Here is a 9,596-nt window from a genome sequence, read left to right on the forward strand (position 1 = left end):
TGATGTATGGAAAGATGTGTGGAAGGATGTGTGGAATGATGTGTGGAATGATGCTTAGAATGATGCGTGGAATGATGTGGGGAATGAATTGTGGAATGGTGCGTGGAATGATGTTTAAAATGAGGTGTGGAATGATGTGGAAATGATTTGTGGAATGTGGTGTTGAATGATGTGTGGAATGAGATGTGGAATGCGGTGTGGAATAATGAGTGGAATAATTTATGGAATGATGTGTGGAATGATGTCTTGAATGATGTGTGGAATGATGTGTTGAATGATGTGTGGACTGGTGTGTGGAATGAGGTGTGGAATGATGTGTGGAATAATGTTTGGAATGGTGTGTAGAATGATGTGTGGAATGATGTGTAGAGTGATGTGTGGAATGATTCGTAGAATGATGCGTGAAATCATGTCTGAAATGAATTGTGGAATGATGTTTGGAATGATGTTTAAAATGAGGTGTGGAATGATGTGTGGAATGATTTGTGGAATGAGGTGTGGAATGATGTGTGGAATGATGTGTGATATGATGTGTGAAATGATATGTGGAATGAATTGTGGAATGATGTGTGGAATGATGAGTGGAATGATGTGTGTAATGATGTGTGGAATAATGTTTAGAATGAGGTGTGGAATGGTGTGTGGAATATTGTGAGGAATGATGTGTGGAATGATGTTTGAAATGATGTGTGGAATGATTCGTGGAATGATGTGTGGAATGATGTGTGGAATGTGGTGTGGAATCATGAGTGGAATGATGTGTGGAATGAGGTGTGCAATCATGTGTGGAATGGTGTGTGGAATGATGTGTGGAATAATGTGTGGAATGAGGATTGGAATGATGTGTGGAATGAGATGTGGATTGAGGTGAGGAATGATGTGTGGAATGATGTGTGGAATGATGTGTGGAATGATGTTTGGAATAATGTGTGGAATGACGTGTGGAATGATGTGTGGAATGATGTGTGGAATGATGTGTGGAATGATGTGTGGAATGATGTGTGGAATGAGGTGTGGAATAATGAGTGGAATGATGTTCTGTGGTATGATATCTGGAATGATGTGTTGAATGATGTGTGGAATTATGTGTGGAATGAGGTTTGGAATGATGTGTGGAATGTGGTGTGGAATGATGTGTGGAATGATGGGTGGAATGATGAGTAGAATGATGTGTGGAATGATGTGTGGAATGACGTGTGGAATGATGCGTAGAATGTTTTATGGAATGATGTCTGGAATGATGTGTGGAGTGATGTATGGAAAGATGTGTGGCATGATGTGTGGAATGATGTGTGGAATGATGCTTAGAATGTTGCGTGGAATGATGTGTGGAATGAATTGTGGAATGGTGCATGGAATGATGTTTAAAATGAGGTGTGGAATGATGTGGAAATGATTTGTGGAAAGTGGTGTTAAATGATGTGTGGAATGATGTGTGGAATGCGGTGTGGAATAATGAGTGGAATGATGTATGGAATGATGTGTGGAATGATGTCTGGAATGATGTGTGGAATTATGTGTTGAATGATGTGTGGACTGGTGTGTGGAATGAGGTGTGGAATGATGTGTGGAATAATGTTTGGAATGGTGTGTAGAATGATGTGTGGAATGATGTGTAGAGTGATGTGTGGAATGATTCGTAGAATGATGCGTGAAATCATGTCTGAAATGAATTGTGGAATGATGTTTGGAATGATGTTTAAAATGAGGTGTGGAATGATGTGTGGAATGATTTGTGGAATGAGGTGTGGAATGATGTGTGGAATGATGTGTGATATGATGTGTGAAATGATATGTGGAATGAATTGTGGAATGATGTGTGGAATGATGAGTGGAATGATGTGTGTAATGAAGTGTGGAATAATGTTTAGAATGAGGTGTGGAATGGTGTGTGGAATATTGTGAGGAATGATGTGTGGAATGATGTTTGAAATGATGTGTGGAATGATTCGTGGAATGATGTGTGGAATGATGTGTGGAATGTGGTGTGGAATCATGAGTGGAATGATGTGTGGAATGAGGTGTGCAATCATGTGTGGAATGGTGTGTGGAATGATGTGTGGAATAATGTGTGGAATGAGGATTGGAATGATGTGTGGAATGAGATGTGGATTGAGGTGAGGAATGATGTGTGGAATGATGTGTGGAATGATGTGTGGAATGATGTTTGGAATAATGTGTGGAATGACGTGTGGAATGATGTGTGGAATGATGTGTGGAATGATGTGTGGAATGATGTGTGGAATGATGTGTGGAATGAGGTGTGGAATAATGAGTGGAATGATGTTCTGTGGTATGATATCTGGAATGATGTGTTGAATGATGTGTGGAATTATGTGTGGAATGAGGTTTGGAATGATGTGTGGAATGTGGTGTGGAATGATGTGTGGAATGATGGGTGGAATGATGAGTAGAATGATGTGTGGAATGATGTGTGGAATGACGTGTGGAATGATGCGTAGAATGTTTTATGGAATGATGTCTGGAATGATGTGTGGAGTGATGTATGGAAAGATGTGTGGCATGATGTGTGGAATGATGTGTGGAATGATGCTTAGAATGTTGCGTGGAATGATGTGTGGAATGAATTGTGGAATGGTGCATGGAATGATGTTTAAAATGAGGTGTGGAATGATGTGGAAATGATTTGTGGAAAGTGGTGTTAAATGATGTGTGGAATGATGTGTGGAATGCGGTGTGGAATAATGAGTGGAATGATGTATGGAATGATGTGTGGAATGATGTCTGGAATGATGTGTGGAATTATGTGTTGAATGATGTGTGGACTGGTGTGTGGAATGAGGTGTGGAATAATGTGTGGAATGATTTGTGGAATGATGTGTGGAATGATGTGTGGAATGATGTGTAGAATGATGTGTGGAATAATGTGTGGAATGATGTGTGGAAGGATGTGTAGAATGATGTGTGGAATGATTCGTTAAATGATGCGTGAAATCATGTCTGTAATGAATTGTGGAATGATGTTTGGAATGATGTTTAAAATGAGGTGTGGAATGATTCGTGGAATGATGTGTGGAATGATGTGTGTAATGTGGTGTGGAATCATGAGTGGAATGATGTGTGGAATGAGGTGTGGAATAATGTGTGGAATGGTGTGTGGAATGATGTGTGGAATGATGTGTGGAATGATGTGTGGAATGATGTGTGGAATGATGTGTGGAATGATGTATGGAATGACGTGTGGAATGATGTGTGGAATGATGCGTGGAATGATGTGTGGAATGATGTGTGGAATGATGTTTGGAATGAGGTGTGGAATAATGAGTGGAATGATGTTCTGTGGTATGATATCTGGAATGATGTGTGGAATGATGTGTGGAATTATGTGTGGAATGAGGTTTGGAATGATGTGTGGAATGTGGTGTGGAATGATGTGTGGAATGATGGGTGGAATGATGAGTAGAATGATGTGTGGAATGATGTGTGGAATGACGTTTGGAATGATGCGTAGAATGATGTGTGGAATGAAGTCGGGAATGATGTGTGGAATGATGTATGGAAAGATGTGTGGTATTTTGTGTGGAATGATGTGTGGAATGATGCTTAGAATGTTGCGTAGAATGATGTGTGGAATGAATTGTGGAATGGTGCGTGGAATGATGTTTAAAATGAGGTGTGGAATGATGTGGAAATGATTTGTGGAATGTGGTGTTGAATGATGTGTGGAATGATGTGTGGAATGCGGTATGGAATAATGAGTGGAATGATGTATGGAATGATGTGTGGAATGATGTCTAGAATGATGTTTGGAATGATGTGTTGAATGATGTGTGGACTGGTGTGTGGAATGAGGTGTGGAATAATGTGTGGAATGATGTGTGGAATGGTGTGTGGAATGATGTGTGGAATGATGTGTAGAATGATGTGTGGAATGATGTGTGGAATGATGTGTGGAAGGATGTGTAGAATGATTTGTGGAATGACTCGTAGAATAATGCGTGAAATCATGTCTGGAATGAATTGTGGAATGATGTTTGGAATGATGTTTAAAATGAGGTGTGGAATGATGTGTGGAATGATTTGTGGAATGAGGTGTGGAATGATGTATGGAATGATGTGTGATATGATGTGTGAAATGATATGTGGAATGATGTGTGGAATGATGTGTGGAATGATGTGTGGAATGATGTGAGGATTGGGGTGTGGAATGATATGTGGAATGATGTGTGGAATATTGTGTGGAATGAATTGTGGAATGATGTGTGGAATGATGAGTGGAATGATGTGTAGAATGATGTGTGGAATGTTGTTTAGAATGAGGTGTGGAATGGTGTGTGGAATGGTGTGTGGAATGATGTGTGGAATGATGTTTGAAATGATGTGTGGAATTATTCGTGGAATGATGTGTGGAATGATGTGTGGAATGTGGTGTGGAATCCTGTGTGGAATGATGTGTGGAATGAGGTGTGGAATCATGTGTGGAATGGTGTGTGGAATGATGTGTGGAATAATGTGTGGAATGAGGATTGGAATGATGTGTGGAATGATATTTGGAATGATGTGTGGAATGATGTGTGGAATGACAGGTGGAATGAGTTGTGGAATGAGTTGTGGAAGGATGTGTGGAATGACGTGTGGAATGATGTTTGGAATGATGTGTAGAATGACGTGTGGAATGATGTTTGGAATGATGTGTGGAATGATGTGTGGAATGAGCTGTGGAATGATGTGTGGAATGATTTGTGGAATGATGTGTGGATTGATGTAAAATAATGGGACTAAAGGCAGGCAAGTCCCCTGGACCTGAGGGTTTTAAGAGAAGTAGCTGTAGAGATAGAGGATGCTTTGGTTGTAATCTCCCAAAATCATTGGGTTCTGGGTCCCAGCAGATTGGAAAACCACAAATGTAACGCCTCTATTTAAAAAAGGAGGCAGACAAAAAGCAGGAAACTATAGACCAGTTAGCCTAACATCTGTCATTGGGAAAATGTTGGCGTCCAATATTAAGGAAGCAGTAGCGGGACATTTAGCAAAGCTTGATTTAATCAAGCAGAGTCAGCATGGCTTTATGAAAGGGAAATCACATTTGACAAATTTGCTGGAGTTCTTTGAGGATGTAATGAGCAGTGTGGATAAGGGGGAACCAGAGGTGGTGGTGTATTTGGATTTCCAGAAGGCTTTCGATAAGGTGCCATATAAAAGGCTACTACACAAGAAAAGACTTCACGGGGTTGGGGTAATATATTAATTCAGATAGAGGGTGGGCTAACTAACAGAAGACTGAAAGTTGGGATAAATGAGTCATTTTCCGGTTGTCAAACAGTGACTAGTGGGGTGCCGCAGGAATCAGCCTCAACTATTTACAATCTATATTAATGACTTGGATGAAAGGACCAAGTTTAATGTGGCCAAGTTTGCTAATGATAGAAAGATGGGTGGGAAAGCAAATTGTGAAGAGGACACAAAAAAATCTGCAATAGACAGGCTAGATGAGTGTACAAAAGTTTGTCAGATGTAATATTGAGGTTATCCGCTTTGGCAAAAATAATAGAAAAACAAATTACAATTTTAATGGAGAAAAATTGTAAATTGCTACAGGAAAGAGAGACCTGAGTGTGTTTGTGCATAAAACACAAAAAGTTACTATGCCGGTACAGCAAATAATCAGGAAGGCAAATGGAATGTTGTCCTTTATTGCAAGAGGGATAGAGTATAAAAGCAGAGAAGTCCTGCTACAACTGTACAGGGTATTGGTGAGACCACACCTGGAATACTGCATGCAGTTTTTGTCTCTGCATTTATAGAAGGATATACTTGCATTGGAGGCTGTTCAGAGGTTGATTCCGAAGATGAGGGGGTTGTCTTATGAGGATAAGTTGAGAAGGTTGGGCCGACACACATAGGAATTTAGAAAATGAGAGGTGATTTTATTGAAACATGTGAGATCACGAGGCAGCTTGAAAAGTTGAATGCAGAGAGGATATTGCCACTCATAGTGGAAACTGAAACTAGGGAGCATAGTCTCAGAATAAGGGGTTGCCCATTTCATGGAATTCTCTGCCCCGCAGAGCTGTGGAGGCTGGGTCATTGAATACATTTGAGGCAGAAGTAGACAGATTTTTCAGCGATAAGGGAATAAAGGGTTATGGGGAGCGGGCAGAGAAGTGGAGCTCAGTCCATGATCAGATCAGCCATGATCTTATTGAATGGCAGAGCAGGATCCAAGGGCCAACTGACACACTCCTGCTCCTATTTTTGTGATGTTATGATGTTGTTATTAGATAATAACCATGGGATTGTTGATGGGGATTCCACCCCTTTGACTGTACATGGGGATTCTCACACTGGGAGTGACCAGCTCTGGGGTTTTCCTCTTACAATTGTCTAGGACACAAACTGTGAGCTGAGCACTGAGCAGCGCCTGTGGGAGAGATGGTGAGAAATGCGAGAATAAAATAACTAAGTTGTTACTTCACCAAGATGGCCGCGCATGCGCATCGCTGCTCACTCAATGAAGAAGGCGGAGTACTGAACTTGCCTTCCTGTACAAAGATGGCCGCCGTTACACTGGGCCTGTAACCGGGAGAAAGCCTCGGGTTTGCAGTCGCCGATATTCCGGTTATTATTGCGGGCTTCCGGCGGGCACCACTAGCTTATGAAACCTCCGCAGCTACCCGCTGATCGATTACTGCCCTCCGTCCCGCTGAAAATTGTCACTTTTACGGAGCACACGCTCACGATACCCACTACGCCATTACACGCACCGCGCATGCTCCACACACAGCCTGGTCCGACGCCTGCGCACTGGGCCCCTGTAGTCTGAGTCCGGCACATTCCCTGTTGCGGGGAGTGCTGGGTAATTATGACAGGCCACTTTAGTGACTGGAGCAGGATTTACTGGGCTCCCATTGTGCACTGAACCATGTTCATTCTGGCACTGAGACTGCTGCTCTCAGTAACCCTATACCTGAGCTGGAGATTAGTGTTTTGTGTAAATATTCAACAAATCAGCTTGTTTCAAACACCGAGTGTCCAATATCTGATTTCTCCATAATAAGGGACTAATTAATCTTCCCTTCCCTTCTATTTTGCGCCTTTTCTTACTCTGGATTATTTCACTTCTCACGCAGTTCATCTTTTGCCACATCAACTCCCAAGCTTGTTTCGTTTGAGCATACGGCTTGTGGGTGTCATGGACTGAATCGGCGTGTCTCACTTTACATTCATTTGACGTTCCTTTCAACTAGCCCTTGAAAGAACTAAAAGCTTAAGACTGGAAATCTGTTAATTTCTGTATTGTTTAACGATTGTTAGATGCGGTTAATAGATCGCCACACATACTGCATGTGATTAACTTTGAAATGTTCTGATCTTTGTAATTGTCTTTGCTAATTTTGATGGGTTAGTTGATTATAATTACTTGTTACTAACAAACCTTGCAGTAATTTTTGCATCAACATAATTGTTTAAATACTTCCTTTATAAGCTCTTTAGCTTCCCCAGTGACCTTTGTTACCTCTTGTGGGGGAATCTAGAACTAGTTGGCATAGTCTGAGAATAAGAGGTCGCCCATTTAAAACGGAAATGAAGAGGAGGAGGACGCAACGAGGCTGTCGGGTGACTTGGACAGGTTAGGTGAGTGGGCAAATGCATGGCACATGCAGTATAATGTGGATAAATGTGAGGTTATTCACTGAGGTGGAAAAACTCGAAGGCAGAATATTATCTGAATGCTGGCAGATTATGAAAATGGGAAGTGCAACGGGACCTGGGTGTCATAGTTCGTCAGTCATTGAAATTTGGCATGCAGGTACATCAGGCGGTGAAAAAGTCAAATGGCATGTTGGCCGTCATAGCTAGGGGATTTTAGTATAGGAGCAGGGAGGTCTTACTGCAGTTGTAAAGGTCCTTGGTGAGGTCTCACCTGGAATATTGTGTTCAGTTTTGGTCTCCTGATCTGAGGAAGCACGTTCTTGCTATTGAGGAAGTGCAGCGAAGATTCACCACAATGATTCCCGGGATGGCGGAACTGACATGTGAGGAGAGACTGGATCAACTGGGCCTTTAAACACTGGAGTTTAGAAGGATGAGAGGGGATCTCGTTGAAACATATACAATTTTGACGGGACTGGACAGGTTAGATGCGGGAAGAATGTTCCCGATGTACGGGAAGTCCAGAACCAGGGGCCACAGTTTTAGGATAAGTGGTAGGCAATTTAGGACAGAGATGAGGAGAAACTTCTTCACTCAGAGAGTTGTTAACCTGTGGAATTCCCTACCACAGAGATGTATTGATGCCAGTTCATTGGATATATTCAAGATGGAGTTGGATATGGTCCTTACGGCTAAAGGGATCAAGGGGTATAGAGAGAACGCAGGAAAGGGGTACTGAGGGAATGATCAGCCATGAACTTGTTGAATGGTGGTGCAGACTCGAAGTACCGAATGGCCTACTCCTGTACCTATTTTCTATGTCTCTATGTTTCTATGAATCGAAGCAAGCGACCAATCCGAAGTAGCCTCACCGGATTCCGGCAATTAGAATTGCGGTCATTACAGTCCAGTCAATGTCTTTTCTTAAACCCGAGAATTCCCTCATGGCCGACAGTATCTGTGCAAGAACCAAACTTCAGAAAAATGTTATATCACAGTTTGGCCGCTTGTCACAGCAGCTCGGTTTAACCTATCCTGCTGTGGAAAGCTCCGGTTCCCCATCACACAATCTGTCTGATATATAAAAGTTAATTGGAAACAGAACTCTGAGTGCATAGACACACAGGGAGATTAAAAGAACATTTCACTGGGAGGAGAGAATATAGGGTCTGGGCCAAAGAGTCACTTGTTACCTCATAATACTAATAATTCTGAACCTATTCCCCACCCCAATATATCCCCGTTCCCATTCCCCAGGTCACTGCTCGCTCTGTGAGACGATGGGTGGCTCTCCGTGTTGTGTCCGGGGGAAAGGTTCGAGTTGTTTAGCCGCCGAATCCATAGAAAGTGCTGCCCTGCCGTTGCAGAGCGTATATCACATCCATGGCAGTGACCGGCTTGCGCTTGACGTGCTCGGTGTAGGTGACCACGTCCCTTATCACATTCTCCCGGAAAACCTTCAGCACCCCGCGTGTCTGCTCGTAGATCAGGCCCGAGATCCGTTTGACACCGCCACGGCAAGTCAGGCGGCGGATGGCGGGTTTGGTGATGTACTGGATGTTATCACGGAGCACTTTACGGTGCCGCTTGGCTCCGCCTTTGCCCAGTCCTTTGCCTCCTTTACCATGGCCAGACATGACGATTCTTCACAGGAACATAAACTGAATGATTAACTCTCACCGTCCTGATGTATTTATGAAGCCAGCCCGGACCTGGTTGAGAAAGGCAGAGTGTGAGAGAGGCTGGGAGGAGACAGAATCAGAGGCACAGGCAGAGCAAAGACAACGACACAGAACTATGGATATTGGCAAGGCGTCCACTGAATCATCACAATCATTGCCTTAACTCATCCCTCATCCCGCTGTGGGCGGACTGTGTGAGGCTGCCCATATAATGCGTGCTTGCAGCAGAGTTTCCTCAGATCTGCGCCTGACTGAACGACACGATCGCTAACGAAAAGTAAACAGTCACCGCCAAGAAAT

The 9,596-nt window shown here is 42.9% G+C and overlaps 1 protein-coding gene across 1 annotated transcript; it reads right to left on the bottom strand.

Annotated features, from left to right (window-relative positions):
- Window positions 1–8,939: 8,939 nt before the first annotated feature.
- LOC139248891 (histone H4-like) lies at window positions 8,940–9,251 on the bottom strand. Its single transcript, XM_070872240.1, has one exon. The coding sequence runs from the start codon at window positions 9,249–9,251 to the stop codon at window positions 8,940–8,942; it is 312 nt and encodes a 103-aa protein (XP_070728341.1).
- Between the last annotated feature and the right edge of the window lie 345 nt (window positions 9,252–9,596).

The sequence above is a fragment of the Pristiophorus japonicus genome, unplaced genomic scaffold (genome assembly GCF_044704955.1).
Source record: "Pristiophorus japonicus isolate sPriJap1 unplaced genomic scaffold, sPriJap1.hap1 HAP1_SCAFFOLD_30, whole genome shotgun sequence".
Classification (NCBI taxonomy): domain Eukaryota; kingdom Metazoa; phylum Chordata; class Chondrichthyes; family Pristiophoridae; genus Pristiophorus; species Pristiophorus japonicus.